Here is an 18,740-nt window from a genome sequence, read left to right on the forward strand (position 1 = left end):
CATGCTTCGCCGCTTATAAAGCTGACTTCATCAGATAAATTATGGGACTTACCTGAGTTACCCAGGCTTGAACATGCTGCCATGCCTTGCTCAGTCCTCAGAGCCCAGGAGAGACCGTAGCGGATTGCAGAGACGTGCACCCCAATGCCAGACTGACCCGTGGAACAGAAACAAGGGGGACAAGGATGCGCAGGACTGCAAAACTTGGTGGTTGCATTTTTCACTGATTCATCGTCAATTTGTGTTGTGGGTTAGGCTGAACCCCCCACACACAGACGGTCACTCATCCTCCTCCACCCCCAGGAATGAGGGAGAGAATTAAAGGAGAAACGGGAAACCCGTGGGTTGAGATAAGAACAATTTAATACAGATGATTTAATACACAGTGTAGATGCTCACCACCTCCTCGTATGCGAAGCCCGTCTCGTCCCAAAGCTGCAATCCCGGACGAACGCGAGGCCCCGAAATAGAGAGGGGCAGAGAGAGAGAGAGAGATAGTACTCCGAGAGTGGGAGTACTGGGAGAGAGAGAAAAAGAAAGAAAAACAATAGAGCAAAAGCACAGCAAGCACAAAAGAGCAAAAGCGGCGAAAGAGCCAAAGCGCAAAAGCCCTTCTTCCCGGCTGACCCTCACTTTTATACTGGGCATGACGCTGCATGATATGGAATGCTAATTGGCCAGTTTGGCCCTCAATCTTAAGTTCCACCACAAATCACAAGGGGAATCATGTCCCCCTTGTCCTGGCTATGCTCCCCCCTTATCCCGCCGTGTTTCTGCACTCCGGCACACTGAAAAGTCCTTGGAGTTTCACGTCCAACCACAAACATCAACTTGCTATCAGCATTCTTCTCAGAGCGAGCCTCTGAGTAAAACCAAAACACGGAGCTCTTCTAGCTGTTAAAAAGAAAAGCTAACACTGTCCCAGCTAAAACTAGGAAAATTTGGGAAAACACTTTCTGTTTTACCTCCTGAAGAAGAAACTTTCATGACTTTCTCTGTCTTGCTACTCAAACTCATTAAGCTCTGGTTTGATGGTGCTGGGAGATATTACTGGAAGAGAGGCCACCAGAACCTGTCCCAGAGCTGTGGATGCCCCAGTGCCCACTGGTGGGACGGGCAGTGGGAAGCAGGTGAAAAGTCCCATTTATCACTAGTCCCCTTTGCTTGTGACTCGACCTAACGTGACCTCCAAGGCTGTATTTAAGTAACTTGATCCCTGCTCTGATCTGGCAATTGCTTGATAGGGTTGTATTTTATCTGCTCTGCTCATGCTTATCAAAGAGATAACGATGTGTCAGTAGTTTTGACTGGGATGAACTTGAGCACAAATTTTAATCGTCTTGGTTTCAGCCGTGACGCATCGCTTTGTGGGGATAAAATGCAAGGAATGGCAAGATTTTTGGAGGGTGAAAAATCTTATTCTTCTGATTTGAAAATATGATCCCACGTTTCTGAGGTGAAATTTTAGCCACTGATGCAAAACAGGATTTCAAATGACCAGCATTAACAAGACTAGCCTCTTTTTTCCCTCCTTTCAAAACTGATGAAAAATTTGAGGATATGAAGAAACACTTATTTTCAATTTTCAGCACACTTTCTGTTTCAATTTTCATATCATTTAACACTTCGGAGCAGAGGCAACAGAGATGTGGCCAATTCATGAGGAAAGTAAAGAAGAATTCTTGGGGAAATTAAAGAAACAATTAGGATTGCTTTGACTTTTCCAGAGTTTGTATTGGAAGAAAAATAATTTCAGATGCAGTGAGATTCTGTTCTCCATAGGCAGCAAAAGATAAGGTATTTTAAAAGAAAAGACAGGGAGTTTTTCTGCTACTTGAGCAGTAACCGGGCACCAAGAAAATGTTTATGAAGTGAGGAAAAAAAAAAATCAGAGCTTTAAGAAACTCACTGCAGTGATTGTGCAAAGAAAGATTTCAATCAGATTTCTTTCTTTGCTGATTTATGCACAGTATAAAAAGAAAATGATAGACTAACTGAGTCAAGCACCAGCTGACCTTTGTGAATGTAATGAGTTTAAATGGTTTGGATAACCAACTGTCAGAAAAATAAAATGTAAATAAATACAGAATTGTTGTTAATTCCTCTTTAAAGGAAAACCATGTTTCCTATTCAATGATCTTCCCATTTACATTTTGCTAGAAAGATGTTAAACAGAGTGTACGAAAGGAAATTATTTCTTTAATTAAAATAGCTTGATGAATGCTTCAGGCTTTCAAGTCCCTCCTAATGAAATCAGATCTTTCAAGCTTAGGAGATCTCTTTTTTTCCGTAGCTGCCGTTTCGGGAGCTCGTGCCTGGCAGAGCTCCCTGCTCCGGGGGACCCGCTTGCCCTGGGGCATCCCCAAAATACCCCCCATGGGCTTCCCGCTGTTTCCCAAAGAGCCTTTTCCATTGCTTACCAGTCCTCAGCGTTCAGAATGAAGAAGAATCTGGCAAATTTGGTCCCTTGCTGGAGAGGAAGAAACAGTGAATTTTGGCCGGTCGGGCAGGGAAGGGCTGCTGTGGGGTTTGCCGGCAGCAGGCTGGGGGGTTTCTCTCCCGTCGCTCTGACCCTTGGTAAACCACAGGAGTTTCTTACCTTTGCTTTCCTCTCAGCTGGTAGGATTTTTTTTCCACCTCCTAATGTATCTGATTCCGTGATGGCTGAATGCACAGTCATGTGGATAAGAGCTTTTATCATCACTTCTCTTACAAACTCCCCAGGTCCAAGGCATTAGAATTAGAAAAGGAAGAAGTCTTAAAATTGGTTTAAATGGGTTTAAAAATGGAATTCAATGGGTCAGAACAAGGGAATGGCTTTGTAAAGGTAAGAGAGCTGGCTAAGGTATCTGTCAGTAGCTTTTTCAGGTGTGCCTGCTTTCAATTTTTATTTCCTAAAATGGTTTTGGAAACCCTACTCCATAGACATCACAATGACAGTTGTTAGAGATGTACCTTAAACCCAGCTGCAGTAATTAGAAAAGCACATGCATAAAAATGAATTAAAAAGCACATGCATAAGTAGCTGGGAGGAGGACCCGGCTGAACATTGCAGCTCCCCTCTTCACATGGGTGTTTTCCCCCCGCCCCTCATCCCAGGCTCCTCTCTGCTCACGATTGCGGCTGAAGGACCGCGGTACAAATGGGAGAGCTCCACCACAACACGTTCTCTCTTTCCTTTTCAGCGAGTTAGCAATTGCAGCTTGCATCTGCCTTGTTGCATGTGTGTGCTCTTATTACCCAGATCTCTTGTTTTTCTAACTGCTTCTCGAATCCATGCCTATTGAAAAGGCAGAAATTTTATCCCCAGCACAATCTTCTGCATCCCATTGCTTTTGTTTTCCACTTTTTTTTTTTTTTAATTGGAGCCAGGATTCTAATTGAAACATTTTGAGTGAAAACATTCCTGGACATAAATGGACAGCAAAGGAGACGGAAATGGAATTGCTGTAACTTTAATGAATATATTCAGTTTTATTCTTTCAAAAGTAATAACATAATTGCTTTTTCCATTCAGTGGCTGAAGAAGTTTTCACTGATAATAAATAGGATTTTAATGGAAATGGCAGAAGTGGTTATGGACGGTAATAGCCACTAGAGTGTTTGCAGTTTTCAAATTAGATGCACATAATTGGTCATAAAAAGAAAGTTTAATTTGTTAAAAAATCTCTGGAAACATATTGAATGTGTAACGTTAGAAATGATGCTGCTACAGGAATTATTTTCTTGTCATATTTAATAATCAGGATTTAGTCAAGTATTTAAATGTGTTGCATAAACAAATAGTGTATTTGGAAAACATACAAAGCTGTGTTTAAAAACTATGTTTGAAAATAACGGCGACTGCGTCACTTAGACTTAGCAATTGCATCCATATTATCCAAATAGTCTTCCCAATTAATTGCTTTTTAAACAAATTTTAGTGATAGAAAATGAACTGGGAATACTGATAAAACGCAGAATCTGCCTGTCTGTCTGTCTGTCTGTCTCTGGGTCTCCTTCACCATCTCCTGTCTTCTCCCCTCGCCTAGGCCAGATGGTGCGTGGGCGCTCGGTGGTCCTGCGGGCAGCGGGCGAGGGCAGACCCTGCCCGGAGCAGCTCACCCAGCACAGGAGCTGCCCGGTGAAGCCCTGCTACAGCTGGCTGCTGGGCCCGTGGTCTCCCTGCCGAGTCCAGGTACGGCTTTCTGCAGCGCTCCCCGAGAGCTCCTTGGAGTCCCCACGGCTGGGGTCAACGACAAAACTCATCGTTATATGGTAGAATTGATTGAGGGCACCGTTGGCAGGTCGGAGGTGTCTCTGTGGATGTTGAAGGTGCTGGTGAGATCCGTAGGAAAGCAGGGGAAGTTCAGGAGCGGTAAACCTCTGCACCTCATCTTCCAGCCATCAGCAGCGATTTATAGCGATACGGGTTCAAGTACCGCAAGCTTATAGAGGTATTAAAGGAGATTTATGGAGTAAATGTGCTTGAGTGGGCATAGTCATGGTGACCTATAATTTAATTATATAAAATAGCTCTAACAAGAAAATAGATAATGCTAGATTTCAAGAGAGCTTAGTGTTTCTTATCTTTTTCGTTCCTTCTTTTTTTCTTTTTTTTTTTTTTAAAGTACTGTGTAGCAAGTCTTTCCCCACAAGCTCTCCAGTACAATAGTGTGAGTCATTGTGTGAAGTGCTGGTTTCTACTTTCTTCTTAGCCTGGCTATCTTTTTAATGATCTAAAAATGGCTGGGTTCAGTTGCAATGTACTGTACCTACACTCAGCACCTCTGCTCAGCACCAGAACCATCATTTTTTCACTGCGAGTGACTTGCATCAGGCTTGAGTTGACATTTTTTTCCTCTTTGTGCTTTTTCTTCTCTCCTTATCTGTTGATCACATTTCCAATATTAAAACATATTAGTCAGTAACCCAGTTTAAGCAGAGGTGAATCTTTCACACTGAGGTTTCTTGGACAGAGTGAAGTCCACTTGTGCTGCTTAAAGACAGCTTTATGGAGATGCTGGTGGGAGAAGTGTGGTTGGGGTGGAAAAGTGCCCTGTCTGGTCCCAGAGGACAGGACCTCTGTACAGATCTGTGACTTCTTCTCCACTTTATACGATGTAGGAGACTGAAGCCAATAATGCACATAAAGACGCATCCGTTGTGCTTTCTGCTCTGCCCTCTACCCCACTGCAAATGCCTTTAATACCTACGTGGTTTCTAGATGAGGTAGAGGGACATGTAGCAAATACTGCAGGTGGCAGAAGACATACCCAGAATTTTCCCAGGTTTTCATAAATGAAATCTGGACTGTGACAGTCTTTGAACAGACCAAGACCAGAGAAACAGAAATGTATTTTATATAATGAATGACAAGTTATCGCAACTAGGGATATGAATATGGTCCTCGTATGTATTGCACTCAGTATTTATTTATGTATAACATAAACGTAACAAAATGATAGCATCAGCTGATATTTCGTCCAGCAAATTCTGTTAAACATTAGGGAAGAGACCTTCAACCGTAGGAGCTAACATAGCCGATAAAAGTATTAATAAGGAAGCTGAATTAACGCCCTGCCATACTCCAAATAAATAACACATCCTGCAGATTAAAAGTGTGGGCATCAGAAGCTGGCTGAACTTCAGCTCAGAGCAAGTAATCGCAGCCTTCCCCGCTCAGATACCGTCCCGTGCTTTCGCTGAGATAGAGCCTGCTTCTCTCCTTAAACTGCCGTGATGCAGTTTCTCTCCCCTTTGCTTTGTTTTGGAGAGGAGCCATTTTCTTCGTGTTCCCTTCTCTTTAATGAGGTGCTTAGGAATTAAATGTGGTTCATAAATACAGGGTGATTTATTCCTGTGCTTTACTGGAAAAGAAGCTTAAGCTTACTTTCTAAAGAAAGCTTTCAGAAGTCCTGTTTTCAAGGATGCTTTGTGAAAGAAGGTGAATGCATCCTATGGTAAGACGAAAACGCGTATTGTGAAAGTGTCTTCCTGTAATAAGATAAACAGGACAATTAATTATAAGGCTAAAATATTTCTTCCTTGTGTTATGAGATAACAGAGACTGCATTTCTTAATTGTAGAAGGACTATTTTATGCTAAATTGACTTCATGTGAATAATTAGAGGTGTCTGCATGTTTAGGAATAGAGCCTGCTCAGTGTTCTGTATTGCTAATTTTCACAGTATGGAAAACAAGGCATTGCTCCCCAGGTAATTACACATGCCACGGGCACACCTCTGGCGGGCACGGGGCATTTCTGCTGCGTTCAGAGGGATGCAGAACAAGGAAAACGATCAATACACCTAATTTTAAGGAGTTATATTACATTAATCATTTTCCTACTGGAGTTGAAGTGTTTTACCCTGTTTAGTGATGAAAAATAAATAATAAGAATTAGCAATGGCCGACACTGTTGATAATTTTTCCATTAAAGGAATATCAAGTGAAGCAGCTACACATTGTCAGGCACTTGCTGCCTGACGTTCGTAAGAAGACTAAGAACCCCTCCTTGCTGAAGTGTTTTAAAAGCAGTCCCTTAAATGTGATCCCGTGATGCTTCCTCATTAAAGAGAACTCTTACCTGATTAAAAGCTCATCAACCTGTGAAAGCATTGCCCAATCAACTCTTTACCTAAAAGAATTGTGAGCACACATGAAACCCGGTAAAAGCCGAAAAGGGAACACTTTTCTTAAAAGCACGTCTGGGCAAAGCATCTCATTAGGACTGTTATCTCTTGTCTTATTAGTGTATTATGTGTGGGAAGCATCGGGGGGTGATGTGAGCAGAGGTTTGTGGAGGTGCTGCCTGATGTTGGCGTGTTGGTCAATTCATAAGATGCCTGACTGTCAAAACACAGTCCTGGTGTAAACCTTCTCCTTATTTTACAGACGGTTGGTTGGGATGAGGGAGGTCAGAGGTGGAGGCTCCATGCAGGTGCTCCCAGAGGGGCCCATTCCCCCAGGCTGTATTTAGGAGACCCAGGGTGGATTCTGCATCCTCCATAGGTCAGTGTAGAAATTTTTGCGGCCAAACGAGGGAATCCCCTCTGGAAGTCAAATCCCCGCATATTTCCTGCCAGGAGCTTGTGACTGGAGGCAAATCCTGGTTCTAGACAAACCTCAGGTGGTCACATCTTCCAAGGAAAAGCATTTACGATACAGATTCGATCCCCTGAGTTTTGAATATGTGATCATCTCCTTGGCAGTTCTCCTCTGATTAGCAGCTATTCCCTGCATCCTCAGTGTGCCATCACTGCCGCAAATTTCCACCAATTCCACACCTATTAATTAGATCTTCAAATGTATAATTTTGGGGGCATGAATAATTTTGAAGATGATAAGGAAGTTAGTGCAGTGCTCCTGCATTGCTTATGACCTTGCCCAATATACAAAAAAAAATCTCCTACTGTAAACAACAGGATGGCATTTTATCTTTTAAGTATATTCAAATGATTGTAAAAACACATTGCTGGTCTTGAAAGAAAGCAATCAAATGGAAGCCACTGTTAGAAAGCAGACCTTTATCTCTGGGATTGTTTGAGAGTTCGTGGTTTCTATTAATTTTTTATTCTAAACGTTGGAAAATATGAGTATATTTCCAATATTGCATGATAGAAGAACAAAGAAAGTTGCATATGGACTTCTATAGTGGAGACTGCTGTACAAAAAAAATGTATTGTTTTCACCTATTTATATTTATATCTTGGTATTTGTATAAGTATTTATATATTGATATGTATATAAATACTTATACATTGTTTATAGAAGAATAAGTATCTTTTTAAAAACTTTTTTGACCTCTCCAGTCATTTAGTCATTCCTTGAACCACTTTGAGCTGGAAATACACTGCAGTTTCATTAGTGACCGTTTCCCCCAAGAATTTTCTCCGCGTTGTCTTCTTTTTCCACCAGCCATTTCTAAGAGCTCTAGCCCAATTGACAGCTGCATGAGTTATTCACACACCATTAATCTCAGACCACAATAGAGGTTTCCGTGGTGAAACGGTAATTTAGAACAGTAAGTTACATACTGACTGAAGTGAAACACTATTAAAAACTTGAAATCTGGCTGCATATAGTAAATCTGCACTAATACTTCTGTAAGATGCTTTTGATTAGCAACTGCTCTAAATCCAGCTAGTTATGCTCATATTTCCATTTCATCGTGGGTCTGCAACAGGAGGGATGGAGAGGATGAAAAAGCTGCCAGGTGTGTGCAGGAGAGCTGCTCTTGAGATTCCTGCTAGCAAACCCGCTGCTGAACGAACGCACGCAGTAGGAGCCATTCTGTTCTGCAGATGAAGTCCATTATTTCAAAAGAATCTGCTGCCAAGTGATCCAAAGGAGCACTTGCCTTGGTTGTATAAAAGCAGTGCTTCATCCTTCTTCTTGAGTTTTTGTTTACTGAATTTTGTAAAGTGCCGTTTCCGCAAGGCTTCAGGCGCACGTTTGTAAAGCATCACGCAGGTTTAAGGTGTGCACCTCAAACATCATCACAGCTCTGTTTTTAGATGAGGATGAAATAATCCCAGCATCTAGAAATAGCCTCGGTGCTTCAGCTCTTACAGCATCTTCAGCATTTGATTGTCACTTTAGCCAAACAATATTGATTTTCTGATAAGGAACGTCTTCTTCAGCAAGTATTTTGGTGTATGGCTAAGTATTTCAGACTGGACTGACGAGCATGGAATGGCCCAGATGGAGCCTTCTACTGCTTGTTCAAATGGGGTTCAGTGCTAACAGGCTGGGCCTGACTTTGGATGGTGTTTGGTGGAGTATGTGACTGAGTTGGTCATTTCTGTCGTAGAATCATAGAATCATAGAATGGTTAGGGCTGGAAGGGACCTTCAAAGGTCATCTAGTCCAACCCCCCTGCAAGGAACAGGGATATCTCCAACTAGATCAGGTTGCTCAGGGCCTTGTCCAACCTGGCCTTGAACGTCTCCAGGGATGGAGCATCCACCACCTCTCTGGGCAACCTGTTCCAGTGTTCTACAACTCTCATGGTAAAAATTTGTTTCCTAATATCCAATCTGAATCTACGTCCCTCTATTTTAAAACCATTACCCCTTGTCCTATCACAACAGGCCCTCCTGTCCACTGCAGAACCCATAGTTCACTTGAAGAAATTACCTAAACAGCCTAGTGCACAATAACTCTTGCAGTCTAATTAAGTGCGCTGGAGGATTTTTGCTGTTGCAGGGTTTAACCCATGTTAAGTGCTCCTATTGGGCTCTATTGTCAAAGGAGGTGAGTGGAAATGCCCGTTTCTTACAGGTAGGCTCTGCTCTTGGCCTCTTTAGAGAAGCCAAAAATTTCTGTGTTCATGTAACTGGGCACTAATTAAGAACCAATAAATTCACTAGCTCTAGTAAAAGACATGGAGGACCAACCCCAAAGACAGTTTTCGTCTTTTATAGAACCAACCTCTTCTCCTGCTTTGGTTACAACACACTTTTCTGTGCGGCTCTGCCCCTGCTGCTGAGCTCCAGTAGAGATGTGTACAGAGAAGATCCATGTCTGTCTGCCCATAACTGGGGATACTGTTGCAGTCCAAAGTCCAAATGTGTATCTTTGAAGTCTTTTTAGATGGAATCAGCTGTGTTTCTTCTGTCATCTACTAACATCAGCAATGTGTGTCTCTGTTCCCTTCTACCATTTTGTAGGGTGGACAGTGTGGAGATGGATTGCAAGTCCGCAACCTCACGTGTGTAGTGCATGATGCATCTGTTTCTGCTACATCCAAACCAGTAGAAAATGCATTATGTGGTGAGCTGCCATCGAAAGAGAGTGTGCTGCAGTTACCGTGCTCTGTGCCTTGCCCAGGTAAAGTCTTTTCTGGAAAGTCACAGTGCGTTTCTGCCTGTGATAGCTGTCTGAGATGGAGATGCTTCCGTAGCTCCGAGTACTGTCAGCTGTCGTAGTAAGAGTCTGTACTTCAGCAGATCAAGTAGATGCTCAGTCTGCTGTTTCTAGATCACCTGAAAAAGACTTCTTTTGGCTTTTTGAGAAAATGAGATTCCCCATGAAGCAGAAAGTCTCAATGATGCATACCACTAGGCCACAAACTGGGGATATTTCACTGTTAGAGCTGTTATATGCTTAGGTTGTCCATATCCTTTAAGGCTGATTCCTTTTGAAAACCTGTGATTTATTCTTTCAACATGCAGGTGACTGCCACCTGACGGAGTGGTCAGAGTGGAGCTCCTGTGAACTCACTTGCATCAATGGCAGGAGCTTTGAGACAACGGGGCGCCAGTCTCGATCCAGGGCGTTTATCATTCAATCTCCTAAGAACCAGGAGAGCTGCTCCGGACAAGCAATGGAAACACGGCCTTGCTCAGGTAGCCTGGCCACAGCACTGCTTCCTCACGTTCAAGAGTTTATTCTGGGGTTGTTTTTTTCAAGGTGAAGAATAACTGGTATTGATATTGCAGGAGGGAAGTGTTATGACTACCTGTGGAAAACCAGCCTTTGGCAAGACAACGTACGCACAGTGTGGTGTCAGCGCTCAGATGGAATAAATGTCACAGGTAAATCCACAAATTACCATGCACAAATATGAATTAAAATTCTCCATCCAGGTTTTTCTTCTTCTGCATCAGTTGTTCAGAGGGCAGTCGGACAGCCTTCCTAATTCCTCCAGAATTTCGGTTCAGATTTGTGTTTAGGAAAGGCAGATGGGAGCTCACCAGCCTTGCCGTCAGGTCAACTTCATATGTGTCATTACAGGAGAGTATTTGGGTGAGTTACCCCTATTGTTGTGTTGGTCATGGGAAGAAATGAGTGTACATGTACTAAAAGGGCTTCCTGGGCTGGCTTGTGCAGCCGTCAGTGCAACCTTCCTGCAACTGTGGAGAACAGAAGAGAACATCACACACGGTAGAGAGCCCAGCTTCTGTACCTCTTCTTCTATTCAACACGCAGGAATCTCAAATTGCTCAAACTGTGAGATTCCTGCTGTTGCCATGACCTACAAATTCTGCCTGCGCAGGATGAAAAGGGAAATTCATGGTCAGCACTTTGAAGCTACGCGAGAGATCGGCAAAGGCAGTAGGGCTTGTGTATCCGTAGGATCTCTCTCAATATGTATACGGTGAATGAGGAGAGAGTAGAAATGAAAATGCCGATGTTCTTATCTCGTTCTATTTTTAGTGACAAGTTAAGATAATAACAAAAGTTTTATGTGCAAAGGTTGCCGAGTAGTTAAGAACTCATTACCATGTTTTTATTCCTATAGAAGCACAGACTTCCCCAAGTGAGGATGGGCAAAGGCGTTATGTGGATTATGTCTCCTTGTGTAGATAAGACATTAATGAGGACACAGAAGATCTGCATCTAATTCCTGATTCTGTCCCCAGCTTCTTATGTGGCCTGTGGCAAATTGCTTAAATCTTATATCTCTGTTCTCCATTAACAAGATGGGTATGATGATAATTCCCTGCCTTGTTAAGGCAAATTAATTAATGCAATGCCTGCAGATATTATGCTAATGTGCTCAATAGACTATTATTTAACTATATAAAATAAGCAAGCAAGCACTTACACTGTGGTGTTCCAAGTCAAGAACGTTTTCAAACGCACCCTTGAAGGCACTCAGTCTTTTCTTTTACAGGAGGGTGTGTTCTTCGGACGAAACCTGCAGAAGTTCAGCACTGCAACCCAGAGTGCAGAAAACCTTTCTCCTACTGCACACAGGTAATTGCTCACTGCAGAATATGGTTGAGAAATTAACACCGCAAAATCTATTCAATTAGCTTCTGTATCTTAAATGCATTCCAGGGCCGAGGAAATAGTGTGTCCATGGTACCACCTCGAGGAAGTTGTGGGAATTTCAGTCTGAAAGGAAACCTTCATAAACCTGCACAAATGAGTGACGGGGTATTTATGTGGTGTTACAATTTTGGTTTTGTTCCGTGGAGGGATTTTGGAACCTCTTGGTTTAATTTTCGTTGAAAGCTATTGTACTTTCCTGTAGAAAATGGACTGTAAACCTCTGTAAGAGAGGAGGTAAAAGAGTATGTCCTCTCCTGCTCCTCCACGGACACAGAAAGCGCCCGTGAGCGTGGGGAAGCTGTAGCAGCATGATCTCACCATCCCCATGCTGCTTTCTAAAGCAAAACCTGGAAGTGACCTTTTTTGCTGAAATTTTGAGCATCTGCAGCACTTGCTGAATGTTTGAGCCGCTGCCACTTCTTTGCCTCTGAGCAAACACGAGCCTAGAGGTTACAAATGTCCCTCCCTGCAGTACCCAACTCCAGAGTAAGAGCTTCCCAAAATGCCTTATCCGTGTCAGTACTGTGATGGAGTATAAAACCCAGGACCCTTAAAGTAGCCAGGGGCAGCTGGGGTTTAGATATTTGTATTTTGAAAATAGCCTCCACAGCTCTCAGCTTCAGCTGAGTATCTGGTGGGAGGAATTACCATTGGAAGCTATCTCACGGGCACCTGAACGTGGCTGAAAGGGTGGTCACACGAGTGCTTAGAGCCTACAGGAACATAAAAATGTTGGGTAAGCAAGAATTTATTAGCTATAAAAACTCTTGAGCCTTCACCTTTTGTCCAGAAAAGGTCAGGATCATGTCTTTCAACAAGTGGAGAATATTGTGGCAACAAAACCAATGTCAAGAGTTAAACTTTTATCACAGACACTGTAAATCAATGGCCTGTTTGGACTGTAACTGAGAGTATCAGACCCTCAGACAGGTGAAATTGTAAGAAAACTAAAAAAGCTATTTTCAAGTAGATATCCAGAAAATGGATTATCTATTTAGCAGATCACAGACTTCTGAGAAACCTCTTAAAGAACCTGCTTAGACTGATACAGGGCAATGGGTATTTGGGCATAAGAAAGCTTCATTTCAGATAGCCCTGTGAAATGCCAGAGTGGAAATACATGAGGAGGGTCTGGGTCTGCAGTGGGATTGTTCCTTTTTTGTCTCTAGAAGCCCAGCAGGGTCGGTGGGAAAATGCTTATGGGTAAAAGGAGTTTGGATGGAGCCACAGATGTTCGATCCAACCGTATCCTGGGCTGCATCAAAAGAAGTGTGGCCAGCAGGTCAAGGGAGGTGATTCTGCCCCTCTACTCTGCTCTCGTGAGACCCCACCTGGAATACTGCGTTCAGCTCTGGAGTCCCCAACGCAGGAAGGACATGGAGCTGCTGGAGCTGGTCCAGAGGAGGGCCACGAAGATGATCTGAGGGCTGGAGCACCTCTACTATGAAGACAGGCTGAGAGAGTTGGGGTTTTACAGCTTGGAGAAGAGAAGGCTCCAGGGAGACCTTCTAACAGCTGTCCAGTACTTAAAGGGGGCCTACAGGAAAGCTGGAAAGGGACTTTTTACAAGGGCGTGTAGTGATAGGACAAGGGGCAATGGATTTAAACTGAAAGAGGGCAGATTTAGATTGGATATAAGAAAGAAATTTTTCACTCTGAGAGTGGTGAGGCAGTGGAACAGGTTTCCCAGAGGAGTTGTGGATGCCCCATCCTGGAAGTGTTCAAGGCCAGGTTGAATGAGGCTTTGAGCAACCTGATGTAGTGGAAGGTGTCCCTGCCCATGGCAGGGGGGTTGGAACTAGATGATCTTTGAGGTCCCTTCCAACTCAAACCGTTCTGTGATTCTATAATTCTATGCCCATTATCAAGCCTGTTAGGATGAAAATGTTGCCATGTTGGGTTTCTCTGTAATTACTGACTCTTTTTCATCTAAATCCCCAAATAGATTTTGGCTTTTTGAACTGAAATGGGTTTGCAGGCACCAGTTCCTGGCTTGTTCGATTTGATGATGGTGAAGTTTCATGTGCAGGATGTACCTTGCAGTTTCTTCATAGTTTGCCTACAATTTGCACTGTTCTGTGAGAGGATGCTATTTGTTTTAATACTGAATTTCCTTTTATCACCTAGAGAGGAGTCTGCGGTTGTGAGCGAGGATATACAGAAATAATGAGATCAAATGGTTTCCTGGATTACTGCATGAAGGTACCAGGTTTAGAAGATAAGAAAGCTGATGTTAAGACCATTGCTGGAAAAAATAAACCTATCAACTCAAAAATGCATGACATTTTCAAAGGATGGTCTATTCAACCTTTTAATCCAGGTGAAAAACTTAAATATGAATGGAATAAATTGTCTTTACAACATTTCTGTAGAAGAAAGGTACAAGCTTTGTAGATCACAGTATCAGAGATTGTGTCTGGGAGCTGCAGAGCAGCCTCACAGTTTGTCACTCGCATGCCATCTTTCATTTTGTTGTGCCTGTACTGAGTAATCATAAGCTCTTCTGTTGAGAGATAGCAAAGACAGAATGAAGCAATAATATTTTGCAAAAGTATCCTCCTGTGTGATTTGGGGGCATGCTTAGAACTATTATCTGATGATGTTTCTAGAAGTAATATGTTTGGACCAGGAAAGATATTGATCACTAGCGCTTCAGAAGATTCAGATCAGAAAGTACTTAAGATTTCATTAAAGAAAACATTGGTTGTTTTTTGTCACATTTCAAAAGTATATGAAAAAGCCAGGGTAGAAAGTGTGGAGTTTAAAGTGTTGAAGTTAAGACGTTTAAAAAAAAAAAACCAACTCAAAAAGCAGGCAAGCTGCTGTGCGCAAGCAGTGCATCCCAAGCAGATCTTTGACTTCCACACCATAAAATGCTTCCCAGTTGGAACGGCGTACTGGATGTGCCCAGACTGATCCACAGGACTGGTGCTGTAGCTGTAATAGCTGATTGCTATTTTGACTGTTATTTTACAAGGTTGATTTATTTAAAAAAAAATTCTAAAATGGAAATAGGACTTTAAGGTGGGAGACAAAGGTGTCAGGTGCATCAAGTTTTACTGAAATGCATTTGTTTTCCCCATATTCTAAAATACTGGCAGCGCAGTCTTCCCCTCTTCTGTTACCTGAACATTGCATTTGTTTCCTATTAGTTTGTAATGAGCACCAGACTTTAGAAAACATGTAACGAAAGGTTCTGTTATAGGATTCAGGGAGCCATAATTCTGTCTGAAATACGTTATCACACTTTAAATGTTACATTTACATATTTGATTTGCAAGCAGTGGTTAACCTTTGCGTTGACAGTCTCCGAGCTAGCAGAGCTTGGTCCAAAGCCTTTTAAAGTTGGCTGGTCTTCGATCAAACCCATCGTCCAGAAGCACATGCAGTTCACCAGCAGTTTGAGTCACAGGTTTGGGGTTAATTGCCTTTTTGTCAGCATCTGTGGCCCTCTGTAGGCTGTCGTACTTAGGGGTCATCTCTTCAGCTGGTACCTTTACGGGATTAGAAAAAGGGAGAGGGGTGTAGGTGGATGCTGCAGTCTCCTCTTTTTAAATCAGCATTCGAGGCTGCAGCCCTGAAAGCTTCTGGTGGGCTTGACCTCGGTGCAGCATCTATGAGCCAGTTCTCCCCCAGGGACTACAAGACAGAAGTAAGGACTAAAGAGCTTTTACAGAACATGGTGTTATTTAATTTTAGGGTGGAAATGTTAGAGAAACAATATATGGGAAAGGAATAAACGTGCTCTGTATGTGCTAAGTGTATCACCAACCTCGTGGCATCCTGCAGGTAACTCTTCAGTCTGTATGTGCCCTTCAGACCCCAGCTTAAGGCTGGTGCTCTTCAAATCACTCCCCTTTGTCTAACTTCTTGACAAAATATGCGATTACTCCCCTTAAACAGGCTCTCAGGCTTGCTAGTCTGGGAGTTTGCAATAATTACTGCTAGCTGAGCCAGAAAACTGCTGTTGCCTACCAGTTATGCTCTTGATAGCAGGTCTATGGTGAACGCTGCCTGTGTGGATGGCATTTACTACCCTTCAGTACCATAATACTTGGCATCTGTGTAAATGTAAGGACCTATATCTGCCAGCAAAAGCACACGTGCCTTTCTCCAGTTAATTTGTGATTTCTCTTCCTGGTTACAGTTTGGAACACAAATCTTATTACAATTTAATGAGTCTGATGTTTTTGTTCTTTTAAATGCTCTGCAGGAGCACGTAGAACTGATCTTGAATCAGACTGTGTTTTTCCTTTCTTTACCACACTCTGGGAGGCCAGAGTTCAGGTACAGAAACTTCATTCAAGTTGAGAGGCAATTTAAATAGCTCTGTTTAAATTGTAGGACGGCATGGTCCAATGCCTTTGTGTTGGGGAGGGAGAGCAGAGCTGCATTCATAGCAGACATGGTGGGATGCCTTTTTGTGGCTGTGACAGTCCCTTTACAGGACTGCTAAATGTTTCTTGGCCATCTCCAGTTGAGAGTGACAAATCTCATACACACACTTCAGAAAAAAAAAACAAAACACAACAAACCCAAACCTGACGAACGGAGTTCTTCTTACATGGGAGATAGGCTGTAAGTGTTTCGAAGAGAAGAGAAAAATCTGTGAGAGGTAACTCAGCCTTTCCACAAAGCCTGGAAGAAAAAAAGAGAAATAATGGGATCTGATTAAGTATGTTTCCCTTTGAAAAAACTCGTCATTTAAACATAAAATGTAAACCAGCCTCAGCGATTGTCTCCGCTTGCGTGGCTGAGTTTGAGATGGTCTCTGTCAAACCACGCCTGGGGGCACGGCGTGGGTTCGCATTCCTGCCTCCAGGAGGTGTTACCAACTCTGGATTCGCATTCCTGCCTCCAGGAAGTGTCTCCAGCTCTGGCGATGCGGATCAGCTCAGACTACCGCTGCTTGGAAAAAATATCATTGCTACTCCCCACGAGGAAAGCTGTACAGCCAGATCAGAGCAAGAACCAGAAATATTAGTCTTTTAAAAATTATTATTGTTATTAATGCAAAGCTTGTTGTTAAGGACCTGTCCAAATAACGTGGTTTGAGACTATGAGAAGGAAACATTCCGACACGCTTGAGCCGAGACGCGTGTGTGGAGGGGCTCCTGCAAGGGTTGCGGGGTGGGTCCCCTGCCATTGCAACCCGAACAGCCCTATCCAGAGCCTTACCTTGCCTTAAAGCCAGTTACAGCTCCTGCTCCTGTGGCCCCGCTCTTGCGGAACTTTATCCCTCTTACTATTACAAAGCATATTCTTGTTTTTGTTCTGAGCCGAGTTTATTCCCATTTGTTGCCCGAGCACTTTTCAGCTCTAAGTAGCTTGTTCACTTGCGCTCGCTGGTGTTTACCCCAATTGACCCCCAAGTATTTACAGAGGACAATCCTATCCCTTCTCAGTCCGCTTTTCTTTAGGCTGAACATACCAGGTGCTACCTGCGTTTCTGTCTGGGTCAGCTTGCCATTGCAGTGCCTTGGCCAGAGCAACCACTGGGGCTCCTGGGCCAACATACTGCAATGATCTCATGCCCTGCTCCTTCCCACAGGCTGGGGTCGGGCCGGGTTGTGTTTCTTGTGCTGCACTGTAAGCCCAGACTGCCCATAATGAACTGCAGGAGCTCAGCTCAGAATGGAGGTTATGAAATAATGCTGCTTTGGAAAACTGAGACGAAGAATTAATTTTCAGTTTTCATTGAGGAAAACCTACACTCCTTACCAAAGTTAAGATTTTGTCTTTAAAACAATTGATTTTTACAGGAATCTTTTTTCTATCAGAAATGTGGAGGTTATGGATTATCCCCAACCAGTCCTTGCTGTTTCCCGTTTGCTTGTGTGTTTCCTCTTTACTTAATCTCTTAAGAATTTGTATACTTCAGAATAAAGTTTTGTATTCTCTCCTTTTCTCCTTCTGTCCTTTTTTCTCACCTTCCAACAGATGGTAAACTGAAGATGTGGGTATATGGAGTATCAGCTGGTGGATTCCTCATCATAGTTTTCCTGATTTTTACATCCTACCTGATGTGGTGAGTATGGTCTGTATTTTGTCCTTAGATGAAAGCTAGTCAGGTTTTATCCAAACAGTCGAAAATATTTCACAACGCTCTGTGGTGCAGATTTTTGATCCTCAAGGCTTTAGGGAAAGATGGTGCTTGGGTTACTTAACCGCCTTCATTTGGCCCCTGCCTCAGAGTAATTTAAAATTCTCTAAATTGTGCTATCCGACATAATCGTGAAGAAGTGTGGTGGCCATGCAGGGAAAGAATTATTTTTGGTTATCAATAGGCCTTTATATTTATTCAGACTTCTGCTGGAATTAGAAAGGGCTTTTTATTGTATTCTTTAAAAAAAAAAAAAACAAAACATAAAGTAAAACTGAAAAAGGCAAGGAGGCTGATTGGATCGAGGAGCTGGCTTCCACTCAAGGAAGGACTAAATAGAATAGGGTCATTCAGTTGGAAAATGATGTTTGACATGAGAATACAATAGAGATCTATGAAATCATGAATGGAGTAGAAAAGGGCACTAGGGAATTTTTATTTCCCACAATATAAAAAGTAGGAGGCGTCTGATGAAATGATTGTTTAAAATAAACAAAAGATTTTATTTCTCACATGGTACATTATTACCTTGTGAGCTTACCGCTGCCGGGGACCGTGCATGCCAGGAAGATAAATGGATTCAAAGATGGCATAACAGTTCACGGGAGATTGGGTCTCTTGGTGTTAATTGTGGTTTTCTGGATGTTCACTCCAGCTCAGGAAATCCCTAAATAGGTTTTTGCAGCGAATACATCAGGTGGAAACACGTCCTGTGTCTAAAGCTGCTGGTAGCAGCCACTGTTAGAAATAGGGCACTGGTGTACCAAAGCCCTGGTCTACACCAGTGCAGCGCTGGTGGTGGGCTTTGCTGGCGGGGGAGATGTCTGCCCTCCTCCAAAGCAGCGGCTGCCCCGGGCAGGGGTGGTGGCCCTAG

General features: G+C 43.0%; 1 protein-coding gene across 2 annotated transcripts in view; it reads left to right on the forward strand.

The window, feature by feature from the left end:
• The window catches only part of THSD7B (thrombospondin type 1 domain containing 7B), a 278,232-nt gene that overhangs the window by 258,537 nt on the left and 955 nt on the right, over positions 1-18,740 (forward strand). For both annotated transcript variants that reach the window (XM_086615669.1, XM_086615670.1), the window contains 7 exons: positions 4,032-4,177; positions 9,654-9,813; positions 10,158-10,331; positions 10,425-10,520; positions 11,603-11,685; positions 13,891-14,083; positions 17,704-17,791. In XM_086615669.1, coding sequence (XP_086471795.1) covers positions 4,032-4,177; positions 9,654-9,813; positions 10,158-10,331; positions 10,425-10,520; positions 11,603-11,685; positions 13,891-14,083; positions 17,704-17,791 — 940 coding nt within the window. The remainder of the gene's footprint in view (positions 1-4,031; positions 4,178-9,653; positions 9,814-10,157; positions 10,332-10,424; positions 10,521-11,602; positions 11,686-13,890; positions 14,084-17,703; positions 17,792-18,740) is intronic.

The sequence above is a fragment of the Tauraco erythrolophus genome, chromosome 8 (genome assembly GCF_009769465.1).
Source record: "Tauraco erythrolophus isolate bTauEry1 chromosome 8, bTauEry1.pri, whole genome shotgun sequence".
Taxonomy (NCBI): domain Eukaryota; kingdom Metazoa; phylum Chordata; class Aves; order Musophagiformes; family Musophagidae; genus Tauraco; species Tauraco erythrolophus.